The 20,249-nt window shown below is 29.2% G+C and overlaps 1 protein-coding gene and 5 non-coding genes across 6 annotated transcripts in view; 5 read left to right on the top strand and 1 right to left on the bottom strand.

The window, feature by feature from the left end:
* Positions 1-20,023, bottom strand: part of LOC111027068 — a 44,489-nt gene extending 24,466 nt beyond the window's left edge. The window contains exon 1 of the mRNA XM_022305286.1: positions 19,502-20,023. Within this exon, the coding sequence (XP_022160978.1) occupies positions 19,502-19,589 (88 nt within the window). The 5' untranslated portion in view covers positions 19,590-20,023. The remainder of the gene's footprint in view (positions 1-19,501) is intronic.
* Positions 8,517-8,587, top strand: Trnag-gcc. The gene has a single exon. It is a non-coding gene; the product is annotated as a tRNA-Gly (tRNA).
* On the top strand, positions 9,917-9,987 carry Trnag-gcc. Its single transcript has one exon. It is a non-coding gene; the product is annotated as a tRNA-Gly (tRNA).
* On the top strand, positions 10,532-10,602 carry Trnag-gcc. Its single transcript has one exon. It is a non-coding gene; the product is annotated as a tRNA-Gly (tRNA).
* Positions 13,187-13,257, top strand: Trnag-gcc. The gene has a single exon. It is a non-coding gene; the product is annotated as a tRNA-Gly (tRNA).
* On the top strand, positions 16,276-16,346 carry Trnag-gcc. The gene has a single exon. It is a non-coding gene; the product is annotated as a tRNA-Gly (tRNA).
* Positions 20,024-20,249: the final 226 nt, after the last annotated feature.

The following is a 20,249-nucleotide window of genomic DNA, read 5'->3' as shown; positions in this document are numbered from 1 at the left end:
AGCGACTTGTTTTCAAGGCTATAAAAAAGTTTATTTTAAACCAATACTAAACAATTGTATAAACATTATATATTATATCCATCAATAAAAGAGGTCATACACTCATATCAATAGTTTAAATTTCATTATGTATTTGCACTAACCTGTAGAATAATTGGAATCGACACTCGTATTATGTACACTATTAAATTTAAATAATTTGTTTACGGTTGCAGCCAGTTGCGTATCTAGGAATCTAGGATTAAGGGTGATATGACAAAAACTATTTTGCACATTAGGATCTAGATATGCCCTGAATGTCGGTCCGTCCCCCTGGCTCCTAATCTTGTTTTCTTATTTTTCAAGTTTCCGTAAAGTGAACTTCTCCAGGCCTTGATTTTACTTAAAACTATACCAACATTTATAATATCATACATTTATTTAATAAATAAAAAAGGCTCAGGGGGGTGATATATCAGTATATCACCCAGATGGCCAGATGTAAAATTTAAATACGTCACTATATTATAATATAAGAGTATAAGACTATAAAGAGTAAAGACAAAACGTATAAGTAAATGTATAATATTTAAAACTTATGATTATTATTTATTGTTTATTACCATAAATATTTTAATTTCTCAAAACTACAAGTGAGGAGTGAACTTCAAGTCTTAAAGCTAACCTATAACCTATGTCCTATGTATCTGAAGTGTCGTCTTCCCTCCGTCAATTGGCCATAGCTATTATATTAATTAATACTTTAACGCAAACATCGCAAATGGGTTTAACAGAAAATTGTAATGACTGTCTTGCATTTTAAAGTATGTAAATAATTTAGTTATCGGGTGAATAGTGACGAAAATATTGATGTTTTTAAGGATAAATCGGAAATGACTACTCGTAATGAAGAAATTTTTTTATCTTCTTGTGAGAGCCCTTATAATTTATGCCGCACTATACTCACCGAATAATACACAACATTAATTTATTCAACAACAGAGTACAAAGTACGTACCTAAATGTTTATTATAAAAGTCGAACTGAAACACGCGAAAAAAAAACGTTATTTTCGTCCACCGCAGATAAAAATAATACGACCAGATGGGCATCAGATTGCGATAGTTTTGTAATCTCGTCGTCACGTCTCACTAACGGAGTGTAAATAACAATATAATATTGTAAATTATTATCATATACGTGTAGCTGTGTAATGACGAACGAACGAGAAGTGAGAGATGACCCTGTGGAGGAGAACACTCGAGTGAGAGACGAAAACGTACCTACAGGTCTAATGATATTATGATGATAAAATATATAATATTATTACATTCAACGGTGTGACGACTCCTCGACGACTCGACTGGAAACTCTTTATGTACGATAAACATATAATAATATAATACACGTTAAATTAAGCTATGTTTCGTGTAATACTGTGCGTACGAGCGAAATAAACGATACCACGAGGACCGTCTCATATTTATGCACAATAGTTAGAGCATTATCACCGTTGGACGTGGGGTGTAACGGTCGGCGGCGTCGAACATTTAAAATATTATTGCGCATATTATGGTGTACGCATTATGTACGGGTATGTGCAGGTACTCGCGCGAACAATATGTATACGAAAAAAATAATTATGTTTATTTAAGGATACACTACCGCGGCACACTGCACAGTGCACGCATAATATATTTTTATTATAATATAATGCATTATTATATCGTTACACTGACCTATCTGTGTGCGCACCGTATCCGGACACTTTAACACTTATCCTTGGACTGGAGTATGTACAGCAGTTGTATATGTGTACTGTGTGTACGGCGCATTGTGATAACTACGACGAGATAATGACTGCAAACGACTATTATAATATATATTATAAAGTATATACAATATAATATATACCATCGCGTTATACATACACCTGTATACGGGTAGAACATATATAAACAATAAATAACCGAGTAAACATATTATGGTTATAGACTACTATAGTTAATATTATGACTAAATTTATTAATTATTTCTAGTCATTCGTACATATATATATATAGTTTAGTTTACTGCAGCAGGTTGCAGGCTTATAGAAAGTATTCTAAGACTTTGGAAACATGTATAGGCATTCGTATGATGGTATATTAAAGGCGTAACTCAATATGCACACAAATATTATACGATAACTACAAGCGACCATGTCATAAGACATTAAGACTTAAAGAATCGTAAGGTGTATAGGTAAGTCTAGTGTATAATTTTCTCGGATGTCTTCGGGAGAATGTGGGAATTCAATTTTATGTGCGTCTGTTTATAGAACAATAAATCGTATAACTTTTATTGCATACAACACAATTGGTTCTAATGTGTACGTATAATGAATAATCGCTACAATCTCGGAATGAATGCTTGCGAATGATCTGGAATATCAACAACTTTATTAATATTACTATTTATTGGGTATTATGTAAATTCATAGCGCATCACGATATGATATTTAATTTTTTTAATCGAGTATACATTTTAATACACGTCATAATATACACTTAATAGTTGAAAGAGAATAATAATACAATTGTTATTTTATTTTAATCGATGACAAATTAATAATTGAAATTAAACAAAAGTTTTAAATATTCAGATACAGGCAATTATGCACATTATTGTGCGTTTGGAAGAACATTTTCATTGGAATGTTATAACGTATGTAATAATTATTTTTGATAAAATAACTTATTAATTTTTAAATTAAAATGTAATTATGTTAAGTAATTAACTATGATACTATGCAGGATCTAAAAGGCACACCTTGTGCTTCTAATGGGCACACATATCAGTAAGAATTTAATTATTTAAAATATCTATACTTAAAAATTAAAACTATTATCTAGTTAAAATACTAAGAGCTCTGCAATTCTAAAATTAAAATCATTGTTGGTGTTTGGTATTAGTATTTTACAATAATTGTGCTTCTATCAAATGTTTGGTGATGATGTAGTTAGTTTGTTCGGGGGGGGGGGGGGGTATAAGTACAATTATTGTACACAATAATCACGATAATAATACATTTTTTTAGAGCTTTTACTTGTATCAAAATATGTAGAGATGCTATTAAACCCTATAATAGAAGAATACAAGATATTCATTTTAAATGTGAGCGCATTGTTCTTCGGTTTTCAAAAGCCGTCGAGGCCCATACTGCAACTCAAACCTTTGTCCATCCACCTTTGTATGGAAATATAAAATATAAAATTAAAACGAGATAAAAATTTGAAATTAATTGAAAACTGGTAAATATTACAATCCAAATTATGCTTATCATAATAGCAATAGGTAGAACAATAGTTCTTCTCAATACATGTTTTGTATATAGATTTCCTTAAGTTATTTGAGCATAGATACCGTTGCAGCTCTACTGTAATAAAATAGTTTTCAAAATACAATTTGAACTTAAAAAACAAGTAATTTAAAATAGAAAAGGCCCAATACATCTAATTGAAATAAAATTAAAATATGTTAACGAACGATTAAACCAAAAATATATTTTAAATACCTATTTAAATAATAATATATAAAAAGTGCCAATTAACAACTTTTATCAGCTTGTATGATAACATGATTTTGGTCAATATCGATTGTATAGTAAGCTATTGAAATATATTATATAAAAAAATATGATGCTAAATAGAATAATATAAACAAGAAATGGTTGTATAAGTAGGATTAAGAATTTTGTAAAACAAATTTTGAAAAAAAATTTTTTTACAAAGTAGCACAACTTTATTATAGCTTGGTAGCATAAAAAAACAATAGTTTAGTAGGTATGTCGTGTGTATAACTATTAATTACATAAATTATATAAGTAGTCAAGTAGGAACTATAGACCTAGGCGTTAAATAAGGCGTGTGTGTAAGAAAAATCGTATACCCACATCCTATGATTAGCTATTCTCTCTCGGACCTAAATACATACTATTTAAGTAAAATGTTTATATTTACTTAATGTAGTACGCATTGCATTTAATTGTTAAATACGACGTGATACGACGTGTGCAGATGATGATCAAAGCCGCACGCATCACTCGAGTTTATGCGCCAATTAAGAGCGATCTTCGCCAAGTAGACTGTGATACTCGTGTACAATAATTATAACTGCATCGGGTGTGTTATAGTTGCACTCGAGTTTTATATGTACCGAGACTGTATTATTTCTGTGATATTCCAGCTACCTACTGAAACACTACAAAGGAAGAGCCGTCGTGCAGCTCGTATTTTATCGATAAAATTCGTACTTATATTCCACTAACCGTATACTAAATATTACAATTTATAGCTTGAAGACTACATGTATTAGTGAAACAATGCGTTACTACATTAATGTTGCCTGTCAAATAAACAATTACTTATACATGGCAAGATCTAACTTGTTCCAGTCTATATTATTTAAGTTTACCGATGATGGTATTATATTTCACGTTGACACGATCATGATTCTGAATTTAAATTACAACATTGAATAATAAGTATTCATAATATAATATAGTATATTTATGGCGCCAGCATTTTCAAAACGAAATAGAATAAGAGCAATATACTTTTTAAAATAAATAATAATATTATAAGAAAAGCTGAAAAGGATGCTGACGGTTGACAACAAAATACAAATGTGGAATATTTTTAGTTTAATATTCAATTAATTTTAATACAAAAAATATTCTTAAAAGACTCAATACACGAACTAATATAATACTCTTGTGTATAATGACAATAATATATAGAATAACACTAATATTTTACACTATCCAACTAAATAACCAGAAGCTTACGCGTACTTAGCCCACTCAAATATTTTCAAAGTATCTGGACAAATACCATTAAAGTCTCTCATCCAATGAACTCGACTAAACATCTCATATGCTCCTATGCCTATGACCGTCCTCGAACAGAGCCTGCTACTGCCTATAATACAATATGATATGATGTCCGTTATTTTAGTTATTATGCGTAAGTACTTGTGCTATGTATTGAAAAATACGCGTTTCACCGACCTCGCCGGGTCGGGTCCTGCGATATACGCGTCGAATACACTCCAAAACGTAATTTACGATTGTAATGCGATTTTCTCTCTCAATTATATATTATATTATATACAATATAATATTGTAATATATTATTGTCAGACGCCTGCAGGCGTACCATTGCCATCAAATGATGTTTGAACGAGGTCGAGTTGCTTATATTTCCCGTGACACAAAACTTCAAATGCGACAATGTGTTGTACTACGCATAACGTGATTTGCCTTACTTGAAGCCATGACGTTACTCCAAACGCACAAGTATACTGCATGTCTGCATATTTACTAAGCACATTTGTTATACAAAGCTGAAACTATAGACAAGCGAAGGATTTTACACATTTATCACCAGGCACCAACTGTTATCCGTCAATTTTCGAAACAGACTAATTTAAGACAGTAGGTAAAGATAGTTATAATTTGATTTCTTATAGCCAACACATATCTCAATCCATTATTTTTATAAGAATTTATTATTTCTCGAAAACATACAATTCATTATCCTGATATTAATTAGAACAATTTAAAAAATGAAAACACTTTATTTTTGACTATCCTTTTGAATATTAATAATAATAATAATAATAATAATAATATATAAAACCATACAATTTTAATGTAATATCTAATAAATTATAAAATATTTTATGGGGTATAAATAAAACATTGAAAAAGAATAGTTGAAACATTAGATATAAATATTTAATACGATTGCTAAATAAATAAAAATAAAAATAAACGATAGTCTTTCTTAGGACATAGTACTTTAATTTTTATAATACCCGTTTTAGAAAAAATTCTTTATGCTCATACATAAGAAGTTATAGGTACAACAACAAAATAATAAAATATATTAGATAACTGACAACTGACTACATTGTTAAATGCATTTGATCTTACTCCGTATACCAACTAATGTTATCCACTCATACTTACATTTTAATGATGTTCCATTACATATCTTGAACGTTTTTAAAATATTCTAATAACTGCCATTTAATTCTAAGCTTAGTTATATCCTATTGAATTCGTGGAGTCCGATGTCTCTTTGTTACACTTATCACTTATTATAGTTAAAAGTCATTTATACGTATCCAGTTTAGGAAAAACACCTGTATTTAACCTCCATTTTGTCACTGTCTTATTAAAAAAAAACTGTGCTGAGCATTACAAAAACTCAAGCATAATTTATCTATAGTAGAACTTTTCTTTTTTCTACTGGTGTTTCAATTTCATTTTATTTGCAAATAATATGTTCAGTAGATACTAGAACATACTCGGTAAATTTATTTTTGTGACCTGACCTAACCGAATACCAATTGTTGATTGACCAACAGGATAACTAAAAAAGATAGATAGCCCTATTTAGAGTGTTTGAATTTGAAATGACGCGAACCCTCAGACGTCAGACCTATCTATGATAACAGTGTAAGAGTTGATATTATAATCTAGAGCTATTTATTAAGACTCGTATAAATGTATAATAAAGCATAATATTATACAGATTGTATAGTTACACTCATTAAAATATCCACTCAAAATGATATGATTCATTAAAAAAATATGGATATCTTATCATCAAAAGTTGTTATTATATATTTTGACGATAACAAAAATATATTATATTTTATCTGCATTTTAATTGAAAAATATGACTCATATTATGTTTACATACTGTTATAATAGTTTGTAAATATTAAAGCTAACATTATATTTATTTTTACTGATTATCAATACTATAAGCAGTTAATATCGTAATGGTATTCATATTATAATACAATTTTTTTTTGAAAATCAGGGTTAAATAACTGGTTCATCTAAATGATAAGAACTACCTATTTATAATATTTTATAATGTATTTAAACTGCTATTATAGTGCATTATTTTACTATTGATGAGTAATAATAATAATAATAATAATAATACGTAGGTTAAATTAATTGTTACCAAAAACATTGCATTTATATTATATTACTGATATTAAATTGTTATAATAGTGTATATTTATATCATGTGTTAGGGAATTTTAGAGGCGTAGCGAGGTGGTGTTGGATGTTTCCCCCTCCCCTTTGACTATTTTGCCTTTAATAAATGTATTATTTATATAAGAAAACTGTAAAAAACTTGGTTTAATTTATACTAAATTATTATTATTTTTACTGGGTATTATTATTTACTTTAGAATCTATACCGACTTAGATCAGAACCGTATATATCTTAGATATAAATACCTAGATTCGTTTCATAAATAGGCAATAGTATACAATTAATCTAAATGTTTTTTAAAAAGTTATTGTGCATTTGTGCATATAAATTATATTATATAAGTTTCGAATCTCCACGAAAGATATTTTCAATTACAACAAAATAACTAAAATCCTTCTTCCTCTTATATAGGGTTATATCAGGGAAAAATTACTCTTAGAAAAAGTAATTTGTTATAATAACATATTGATATGATGTAATATAACGTAGCTAAAAGTAAGTAGTCTCTTAAACTTTATTTAAACTTTTTAACTCGTTAATAATTCCTAGCCTTGAAAATGATGTCATATTTAACTATTTAAGATATAAACATCATGTGCATAGTTTCATAAAGAGTAATACAATAAACAATACTGTTAACTAGACACAATTGATGGGACTCGTCGAGGAATAAACTAGGGAGCGTTAAAAACTGAAATTAAAATTCTACATGATATGATAACATTTTTAAGGGTCTTAGTGATATAAGTTTGTTAACGATAAAGTTACATAACTTGCATTATTGTTTATAGAGTAAAAGTTCATGCATTTCCATGTTTTTGTTTTTTTAAATACCGACTACCTATTATTAAATGATTTAAAAATAAATAGATTATAAGAATTATGAATCGCAAAGGCTGTCTATACAAATTAAGTATGAAGTTTAAAACTATTAACACCTATGTGCACAGATACAATATGATGGTTCTTTATTTTCAACTTTGTTACTTCTGGATCAGTGAATATTAATTACTGCTTATAATAATTGTTCTACATTTTTACAAAGCGTTTCTTGTTGGTTCTACATTTTATGGCACGTATAATGGTTCTAATAAGTGGATTGTATTTGTGTAAAACAATTTTAACAGCAAACTAAGCAGTAAGCATATTATAATAATAATAAACCGTTACCTAGTTACGTAAGGCTAAAATATTATATTTTAACGAATGACTATGACATTGTAATATTGTATATTATTACTATAACACATTTACATCAGTTCTCGACTTTTAGGCATATTATATTATAATGTCACCTCGATAATTATAGGTCATCGGCTTAAATCAAAATATATTATACGAATAGGTATACCATACGTGTTCAACTCACTTAATTTATTTTTTCGCTCGTAACTTTTCTGCGTACCATACCTTCTCAGTGAGTTTGCTCCACTTTGGTTAAATTTCATCAAAATCGAATCTCTCAAATCACCAGCATCAGTGGTTCAGTGGTAGAATGCTCGCCTGCCACGCGGGCGGCCCGGGTTCGATTCCCGGCTGATGCAGACATTATTGTTTTACTTTCTTATGTTGCTGACATTTTATCTATTTTCCCAAGAGTCCTCAATTTTCCTTACAATTTCTGTTACTAATATATTTTTAATTACATTTTTTTTTATGCTCAATTTAACAACTGTCTAAATCTCATCCGGTTTCCTAGGAACTAAACCTAAATAAATTGGATAACCGATGTTTGTTGCAATCTAATAAAAACAAATTGTTTTTAGTTGACTAACACGAAAATGACTAGCATTGTCTAACACAGTTTTGCTCTTTTGGTGTGCGATCGGCCTGATAGTTTATTACAATATTTTTTAAGTCAAATTGATTTTTTTTACGAATATGTATACATTTTTTTTTTAAATTTTAGTTCAAACAAATTTTGTATTTCAAAATTGATGTAGGTAGACTTAAGGAGTAAATTATTTGTTATAATAGTACATTTTCAATAGTAACAAAACCGGGGGTACACCTGGGGGGTGTCACCGTTTTCGGCCAAAATGTACCCTTCCCTTTTCGGCCAGTGACACTTTTCGGCCAAAACCAACCGTTCCCTTTTCGGCCATTGTCCCTTTTGGCCAGTTTTCTTTAAAATGTACAATTATAACAACTGAACTTAACAATTTTTATATTTAATTAAATAAAAAATAAAACAATTGTCAATAAACTGTCATAACATTTTATTATTATTGTTATCATATCAATAAATTTAATTTAAAACAATATTTTAATAATTGTATGAAGTATGAACGTTGAACGAAAATTTATAAAAATGAATATAGTCTTATAATACCTATGTAATAATAATTATATAATATAAAAATATGAATTCAATAATTCATGAATATGTCAACATTGAAAATATTATGATTTCCAATTACATTAGTAGAAAAAAAATTAATATAGTCTTATAATACCTATATGATAATTATTGTAAAATGTCACAATTATGTAATAATAATTATGATAGCAAAATTCACTTTTTATAATTGTATGATATTTGTTTTACAAATTTGTAACGACATATTTTACAATTTATTTTTATAGTCTTCAATGTAAGCTTCATTTCTTCGTTGCCGTTTAAAGAAAACTGGCCAAAAAGGGAACGGTTAGTTTTGGCCGAAAAGGGAACTGTAAGTTTTGGTCGAAAAGTGACAGTGGCCGAAAAGGGAACGGTACATTTTGGCCGAAAAGGGGGACACCCCACCTGGGTAGCTCATACGGATCTATCACCTGCGAGTATTCAATAATTTAGCACCCCCAAATTTGTATTTATTAGATGCGGCTATGTTCTTGCTGTTAGAGTGTATCGAAATTCATCGCTTACATCGTAAGCATCAGTGGTTCAGTGGTAGAATGCTCGCCTGCCACGCGGGCGGCCCGGGTTCGATTCCCGGCTGATGCAGAGAATATTGTTTTTTTGTAAGTTTCTACACGAATCTAACGTTATTGTCATATTTCTTTTCCCCATTAAAATATTTCAATTTTCTTTAAACGATTTACATAACTAACTATTAATCAACTTTTTTTTTGCTTAATTCAACTGTATGACGGTTCCCGCCGCCTGGCACCTTGTGAATACTGATATGGCTTACTATAAACAAGGACCAGCCAACCAACCCATGTAGTTTTCTTAAGATTCAGAACGATTTGGACGAATTAAATATTAAATGTATGTATTATATTACAAGGAATGGGTACCGATGTTTGTTGCATCAAAAGATTTCTACCTACCTTCATCATTATTTTTTTTATGCGCCAAATTAATATATATATATTTTTTTAATTTGAATATCCACAAAATTGGGTATGGGAGGAACTGGAAAGTCATCGTAGGTTTGTCATCTATGGGACTTCAATAATTTAATATTTACCCCCTACATTTAAACTCAATGTGCACCTACGTTCCTGCGGCTAGAGAGTATCAAAATTCATCATCTGTAGCATCAGCATCAGTGGTTCAGTGGTAGAATGCTCGCCTGCCACGCGGGCGGCCCGGGTTCGATTCCCGGCTGATGCAGAAATTTTTATTTTTCAAACTTTTTGCGTTCGCGCTCAAGTGTGATAAATAAAATTAATGTCTAAAATATTGCTATTGACTTTGATAGATTTATTTTTTTTGCAGATCCTGTATGTATTTTTCATACGAAATGTTAGCAGTTTAATAATAATAACCAATACATTGTTATTGTAACTTTTCGCAGTATTCGTACTCGTAGGTACATAATATGTGTTTGTAATAATGTAATGCCGTCATCACGTTGGTTTTAACTTTTAAGTCATTGAGCAATAATTGACTAGTAGGTAAATTATTAATGGGGTCTTTGTAGTTTGGAGGTTGTTGGCTGCAGAGTCAATATGCGTTTGTGACAATATAAAATCTATTTATAAATATTGTAATTAGCCAATTAGGTACTTTAATATTACAAAATTATACAAAATGAAATGATTGTTTTGCTTAAGGGTGGATATTGGATAACGTATTTATAGGGAACTATAAGGGGGACGGAAGCCCCATAAAGATTTTGTTTCTGAGCTTCTTTCTCGTTTCTATACATGCGAGTTAAATATTTGTGACAGACGAATACAATTAGGTAAATCTATACTCACAGATAAAAAGTAATTAGGTACTGCAGACAATCTATGAACTATACGTATTTCAGAAATCGTCAACTCTGTAACTTTTAATCTTCCGTAATACTGTAATAATATACGTAATTGCTAATGACAATAATGACATATTCTAGTGTCTAGACGACTAGACGTTTAATGTTTATTCATACAGGTGTTGGACTGTTTCCATTTTCCAAGTCGGTCAGCACTATCAGAAATTCAGCAGTAGAATAATTCTATGATCAATGGTATCACCAAATATTATACTTTTGATAGGTATACCTTATAGTTATTTATAATATTATTATAGATTTATTGGCACAATAGTGAGATCAGCCTGACAAAAATGAATGTTAATATCAGTTTGTAATAAAATAATTATTTTCGCTCCCAATCCCTAGACTTTTTTATACAGTCGATAATACATAGCACAGTTTTATTTATCGAGGCCTATCAAACGAGGTGCAATAGAATGTTTTAAGTTCTGAATTTATAATTCTCTAAAATCTAAATATTAGTATAATAAATATTATAATATATTTGATTGACAATGTCGTTCACAACTTCATACGGTACTAATTAGTAATTACTATGATAAATAGACATGGAATATGTACATGTTCGTTATAAAACATAATACAAAATATAAACAAAATTATGAAATTTCTAACCTCGACTTTTTATAGAGGTACACTGAAATGTGTATGTCTTTTTTTTTTTTTAAACTTTTTTTATGGTCACCTATATGGCTATATCCTATTGAGTATTAAAACAGTAAAAATAAATGCTTTCTATATGCTATTTTGGATACCTATTCAACCTCAAATGTATAATGGGGAGCTAAGTTATTTTATTGGTATTTGGTAATCATTAAACATTAGAAACTTAATGATCCACATTTTCACTATTATTTTAATTAAAACTATAATATTGTATATTGACAATGATATTTTAAACATTTTTAAATTAACTTTAAGATCTTTAATGGCATTTATAACTTTCGAATATTTTTAGTTTTTTTTTTAAATGTTGATATCAATTTTTACGCCTGCTCGAAAATCTTAAAAATGTAAAATTAGATTCCTGATAAGCTATGATTAAATTGATTAAAAAATATTGTAAATACATTGCTACATAGCACATTTCTTCTTACAATCATTTAAATTTCAAATGTTGACAAGACTCATCAAATTTACTCATACATTTGCCAATTTTATTGCAGTTTAAATGTTATAACATTTTAAATTTTAATAGCTACAATAAATTAGAAAGACTCTAAAATTGATTATACCTTAAGTGTTATATAACTCTGAAATTGATCTTACAGAAACTTAAAACTTTTAAAAATAAATATATACCTATGCATACATTTTTTTAGACTTCAAATGTTGATAAAATTGTGTATAGTTAGTAGGTTAGATTTAAATAAATAGGTAAAACGTGCCTAATGGTTTTAATTGTTGTAATTCAAAATATAATATTCATAAGAACTTGGAACTTTTCCCCATTTCCTACATATATTGTTATTTACTTTACACAATGCAATTTTCAAAATATTTCAATAGTTTTTACCATGTTATCTAACATGTTAAGTAGGTTGTTCACACCATTCTATATAACATCGATAATAGCAGCTAGTAATAATATTATTTGAAATTAAATCATGATAATAATTAAAATATAATGTATGGAGGTATTCGATTTCTTAATATATATATTTTTAACACTTTTTCCCACGTATTTTAATTTCTCAAAAGTTCTTTTTTCATTATAAGGCGGTTGTTGAAGAAAAATTTCTGGGAGAGCAACACGCGAAGAGGGTCGAATGGTCAATGTAATGTATAAATCATAAACACAAGAAGGTAAAAATGTATTTGTCCATCTATCTTATATTATTGTTATCAATGGTTGAATTAACCAATAGTTATTGAAAATATGTATTCAAACTTAGAGAGTAATAAGTAAGGGTGTTTTCGCCGTTGTCTGTACAAGCATCAGTGGTTCAGTGGTAGAATGCTCGCCTGCCACGCGGGCGGCCCGGGTTCGATTCCCGGCTGATGCAGAAATTTTTTGGGGAATGAAATATCTTTTTGTTTCTTTTCCCAAGTTTATTTGAATTATTATTTATTAATTACTTCGATATTAGTTGAGTTATTTCCACTTACCTCTTAAAACACTCAAAATTCTAATAGTCTTCAACGAAATACAGCAGTTCGATCTATCCACATTTGTGGTGGTCCAAAAAACACTTAATCTGGTAAAAATTTGATGATTGATTAAAATATATTTTTCTAAATATTGTAGTGAATAGATACAGACATTCACTAATACTCGCAATAGCTATAATGGCGCATATATAATATATACATTCATATAGAGCATAGGATATCTTGGAAACAAAAAACTAAACCTAAATGCTGTAACTCTCTGCTGTACATTAGATGTCTAGAGAATCGCTGTAATGGATGTGTTAAAATTGAATTCAATAATCAATGTATACGACAAACGATTCTGAGCGAAAACGGTTAAAGAGTGAACTACTTACTTGGAACCTTGTGATCAATCATAGCTATACAAATTCAACATTTTACACGTTTTTAACTACAAAATAATTTGTAAATTTTCAATTCGATAATTGTTGTCAAACTTTGAACTTAAAACACTTATAAATAAACATTGCCTATAATATTTATTTTTAATATTTTTAGTTCATATTGTTACTATGTGTGAGGGGCCTTGCAATACATTTTCAAGCTTTTTGACCCGATGTATCCAATTTTATTGAAATTAATAGAAAAAAATATATAAACGAATTGAAAATTGAAAACTCCATAAACTACTCACAATATTTTGAAAATGTTATCAATCATCTATATAAAATGATAAATAGACATTTGGTGTACATTTCAAGTATCTGTGTTTATTCGTTATCGAATAACAACAAAATAAAAAAATCGATCCATAATAAATTAAGTGGAATATCTAATGTTAGTGGTTGTAAAAACGTATAGAAAAAATAAGAAAATTTTTAAAAATTAAAAATAAGAAATACATCTTTGTCGAATCGATACATCAGCTCAGAATCTAAAATGGTTAAGGAAAAACCTACTCTGTGGCTATGGACATAAGCGCGTGTAGAGTAAGTATAAAGAGGAGGCCTAGCCACACAGTTAGAACTCTAGCCCCTCTAGAAGGTTAACAAAAAATCAAATTTCTTCTCTCCCCAAAACCACTTGTTGAAATAAGTATAGGGGGGCTATAATAGGTAGCCCTCTCGGCCTCTCCACACAACATATTACATCACCCTATAAGGAACATAATATGGTAACTCAGCTAGTAGTTACCTAGTACCTTACACAGTTGCACACCTATATAAAATATAATACTCATTATTTGGGCCATAATTTACGATTTATAAGCACTCCCTAGGTAGTCCCTATGTTTAAAGGTACAACACACAATTTTATTTTCATATAATATTATGGAAATTATAATAATTAACGCTTTGACATTCGTGACGTTCTCAATCCTTGACACCTTACACGGTTTTCAAACTCGATTTTAGTGATCTCGAAGTCATAATAAGAATAATAGTTACATTGCAATTTATTTTGTGTACTGAATTAGAAATGTAATTGCAGGTTGGTAGGTAAGTGATACACAATTTAGTTATTTACGTCCTAGTGTCCTACTCATCATATTGTAATATTTTAATCACGGCTTAGGTATTAATCTAAATAATATACTCGTATAGTCGTATATCATAACATACATACGATTGTATGAGCCATGGTAGGAGCCATTGTAGGGCGTATTTAAAATATAAATACTATTTATATTGAAATTTATAATTTCTGTTTAAAACTGTAGTTAAATATACGCATCATACTAGGTACTTACATTAATATATTAACAGTGACACACCAGTAACCACGGTGATCCGAATAATGAGCCACGTCTTTTGGATACACATTTTAATCATAATATTAAATAGGCAATGACATTATTTCTAAATGGCAGAAGATGGGAATCTTAATGTTAGGATCATTTATAGCATTCCTCATAAGTTTGGTATGTTGATGCCGCTGAACGTTGGTAATTTGGTATAGCAGGTATACATATCCATTATACATATTATTACATTTTATTTTTAGACTTTTGCGGCGACCGCCGCCGACCGACTTAATGAATTTATGGGAAATTCAAATACAAATTTTCAGTATATATAGTTATGACTAGGTAAGTGGAGACTTAGTAAGCATTCAATGTAGCTAAAAAGGTATTGATAGTAGGCACACTAGAGCACTAAAAGCATTCTTATTTTGTTTATAATTTAAAGTTTTTTGTGAAATATTAACCACTCGTACGGCACTGGTTGAAACTTTCATATTATATAAACTTGTATAATGTGTAGTGTAGTTGTATACCTAGGTATCAATACATTAAATTACCAATCTGAACAATAACAATTATGTACCTATATTATGAATTATTATTCCACTACAGATACTGTACAGGTATAAAATGTGAGTACCTACCTAGGTATGTCGCAGATTCATTTTCAAAGTAAATTAGTTGCTGATACATTTTTAAAAACATTTTTGGCTCGTTTTTTTTACATACATGTGGTTTTAAGAATTTTTAAACTATTTTCATCAGCCGTAAAAGTCACTATAGGTAGACAAATAGACAATAGACAATACATATTGTGTATAACATAATATAATTTCCAGCACAGGTCAGGTCAATTCAACGTTGTATAAAAAGAGATAGATCGATTGATAATAATATATCCATTTAGGTGTAATGAGATTGAAGTGTTTGTGTTTCGTCAAGATTCATAATTAAATAGTAGTAAAAAAAGATATCGAAAGAGACTGTTTATAGTTAGAAATGTTAGAATGTTAGAAACAAATAAATATAATATAAATACCAATGTATGTAAAATTTGGACAGTTAAAAATAATATTCAAGTACAAAAAAAATATAATAGTGCACTCTATTATACCATGCATAAATGTACATTAATTTTTTTGCATCTAGAATTGAAATATAAACATTTTGACAGCTAAGTGTATGAGCATCAGTGGTTCAGTGGTAGAATGCTCGCCTGCCACGCGGGCGGCCCGGGTTCGATTCCCGGCTGATGCAGAAATTTTTTATGTTTTTAATAATTTTTTACGTCTTAACAATTTAATTTTCTTATTTTACAATGTTTTTAATACTTTTTAGTAGGTACCGTATATAATTATTTTATTGTTTTACACAATATCCTGCACCGCATGAATTAAATACAAATAAAATCCTATTTAAAAACAATAGAGTTAATTATTATGAAAAATTACATTGTTATTACGCACTTTGATGCAGGCAATAATTTATCCAAATTGCGGGCATCTATAAATTATAATACCTGATATCAATCTTAAATTTCCCTTTCCAACTCTATAATGCCGATGACTTTTGGAAAGATGTCATCGGCCTTTCAACCGGAGTAACGTAATATTTTTTTTATGCCCAATTATGTATATTTTTTACAATTTTACTCGACAACAGAGAGGTACGTATGATTAAGTATTTAAGTGTATAATAATAGTTCTAAAATATCATTATTCGTGGGAAATACTCGTAATACACGCGTTTATGGCCATATATTGCGGTGTACTAATTATTTTTGCGTATATGTCTATTACGCATTTGTATACTGTTTTACTTTATAGATGCGGATTAAAAAGAATAACAATTGTAAGTTTTTATAGTAACATTGTATTATATTAGCATAACGTGCTGTGCAGGTTCAAATCTCGGATATCATTTTAAATTAATAAAATATTATACGCGGGCACGTGATATGTATTTATACGTATATGAGTATTGCAACTAGTAATACTTATAAGTTGCAAGTGGCAGGCGATAATACGAAATATATATTTAATATGAAGTTTAGGAAATATCTTCCACCTGCAGGAGTATGACATATTGTCAACTTCTGTGTAGTATTATAATAATATTATACATAAAAAGTAAGATCTACAATAGAACTTGATATCGTCATATCGAAGGACAAGGTTAGTGATATATAATATTATGCGTACCTACATAATATTGTATACAGAATTTTCTATTATACTCGAGTATAGGTAGAGGTATACGAATATGCGTACCTGTTGCATTCACACTTCAACTCAAAGGACATATTTTCACACAAACCGAGAATAAACTCGAAACGTAATTCACATTATTTTATATGAAATCATTTAAGTTCAACAACAACAAAAACGACAACACAAATTACGTAAACCTACAACTGTACTCTGTAGCGGGTAGAGATGCGTTGAAATATTAACATTTTTATAGAATCTAAATTTTGTGTAGGCCTTTTATACTATAGAATCTATAAATAATTAAATATATTTAAGTTAAAGACTAAGAAGTCTAAGTTAAAGTTTAAATTTAAGTTAAATATATTTAAACGAATAATATTTGTACTGCTTATTATTATTCGTCAACATTTTTTTCGATTGCCGATTATGGTAATTGAAAGTATACGTTATTGTAATATTGTGGGCAGTAGACTATTGAAATAACGCGTATATATTTACCCATTAGCTATGTATAAATTTAATTATAAATTAATAACAGGATTTTATACTCTGTAGAATGTGGATTATGCATTAGACAGATAGTGCCGGGATAGGCAAATTTTCTAAAGTAAATATTTTCCACTCCTCGTTATTTAATATTCACATTTGAATAAATGTATGATACTACAGTTAAATTAATTCTGTTTGATGGTTTGTTTTTATTTCATAGTGCTCTTAATTTTTAGTTAGTGTAAAACAATTGAAATGTATTTAAAATTGTTTTTATGAAGGTATTAAATTTAAATTACACTTTAAAAAGTTCAAATGTTTGAGTAAAATATGATTTTAACAACATCAAAAGTTCTTGGAAATGTAATTTTGACCTATCACAATACTCATAAAATGTTATTCTATTTAAGCGAACTAAATACAGTAAGTATAAATATTGATATTATATGACATTTTTTGGAAGATTTAAACTGTTAAATACAATTTTTGGGCAGCAAAAAACGTCCCAAAAACTGACTTTAATTAATATAACAATATATTTATTTATTTATTTGGTATATATATATGTTTATTAAATATTCTTTTTCATATTTTATTCAAGTAAATTATAATTGTTTAAGGTAAATCGGAAAATTTTAAATCTTTAACATACGATTTATCTTGTTATAAAAACTTTAATATTAAACATTATATTCAACCTACATATTGGATATTTACTATTTAATTATTACCTATAAGTAATAAGTTTTTAGTGTATAAAGTATATACCATGTTTTTGAAAAAAAATTATATATCTACGTATATTATAATACACATTGCCACTAATGGTTTAATCGCTTTTATTTTTTAAATGTACTATACGTACGAAAAGTGTAAATAAATAGGATCTCAAACATTAAAAATGTATTAACTCAATTACGTGTTTCTAATAGTACCATTTCTTCTCATTATTTAAAAAAAACGTAATTTAATAGTATACATATTATTATATATTTTAAATGCAGGTATATGCTCTAATTACCTACTGCAGGCTACTATTCTATGGTACTTTCGAGCTCTAGAAATTTTTTTAGTACAAATTGAATTATATTCTCTATACCCGTATATTTTGTGAAATGTAAACATGAGGATACTGCAGGAAATGCCACATTATTGAACAAATACACACTCTCTTTACAGTATTTCAATTTCATTAAATTTCTATAGTAATATAATATGTAGATTTGACTATGCTTATATATGTATATACCCACCTACATAACATAAACAAGTTGTTTTAATTTACCTTAAAGTTATCACAATATCATAACAGTCAATCTGTTTAAATCATTATATTATTATTAAACTCGTTAACGTCGAGAGCAAGCACGCATGCAAGAAACACGACGTCAAGTTAACTATATATTAAACAAAATATTATATGCGAATGTACAGTGATGTTATTATGATTATTATTTATAATATTGAATAACCCTATCCAACAGTCCTAAACGGTTTTTATTATATGGTTATTACATTTTGAACGTTCGTTTATAATTTTATATTATGTATTGATTAAAACACTATTAAAAATAAAGTAATAGAAGTTCTTTCGTGGAATAATAACAGATATTAAATATTATTTAAACATTCTATCGACATTACACGATCGTATAATCATATATTTTACTTCATATACTTAGGTACTAAATGTTAGTTTCGGTAGGTACCTACCTGATATCAAAGGTCTTTGTTGCGCTCGTCCGTTGGTCCGGATGATTCGCTTCATACATGCGGACACGACTCTAGGCTTTTCGGTCATTGTTGGCAAAGTCAGGCGAATGATCAAAAACAACGATACACAACAATATAATATAGTTTAGGTATATCACTTGACACAGGAGCAATGAATTCGACACGTGGTACGTCGGAAACGAATTTCGAAAACGCCCGACTATCCTTTTATATTATACATATATATGTACAATATACACGGCAGGATAACTTACCTACTACGAATTTGAATCACGATTTAGAATATCGTTCGAGACGCACGTAAACGGTATTCTAAGCGTTGATGTATATGGAAAACGAGACAACGATTACGATTACCAGGCGGACGGTAAGAAATTAATAATAACAAAAACACAAAAAAACCGATTGTAAACCGAACGGCGCGCGCGTGATCGTGCTATAGCAGCGCCAACCCGACGTCCGTCTGATGCCCGCGAAAACCGCGTGCCATGTGCCCGGCGAAAAATAATTAAAAACACTTTAGGTATGTATTTACTATTATTATTTTTGCGTTGTTTTCTTCCACCGGTGCGCCGCGACGGCGGCCAGCCGAACGTCCTTCTCGATCCGACAGATCCCACTCTCCTTGCCGTAACGTCCTACCACGCGTGCAGTGAATTGCAGCTTGCAATTGCCACATTACTGCAGGTACCTATATAATATTATAATGGTATATACGCCGTATATT

The sequence above is a fragment of the Myzus persicae genome, unplaced genomic scaffold (assembly GCF_001856785.1).
Source record: "Myzus persicae strain clone G006 unplaced genomic scaffold, MPER_G0061.0, whole genome shotgun sequence".
Classification (NCBI taxonomy): domain Eukaryota; kingdom Metazoa; phylum Arthropoda; class Insecta; order Hemiptera; family Aphididae; genus Myzus; species Myzus persicae.
The sequence above is the reverse complement of the archived record's forward strand: the minus strand, read 5'-3'. Positions and strand labels throughout refer to the sequence as shown.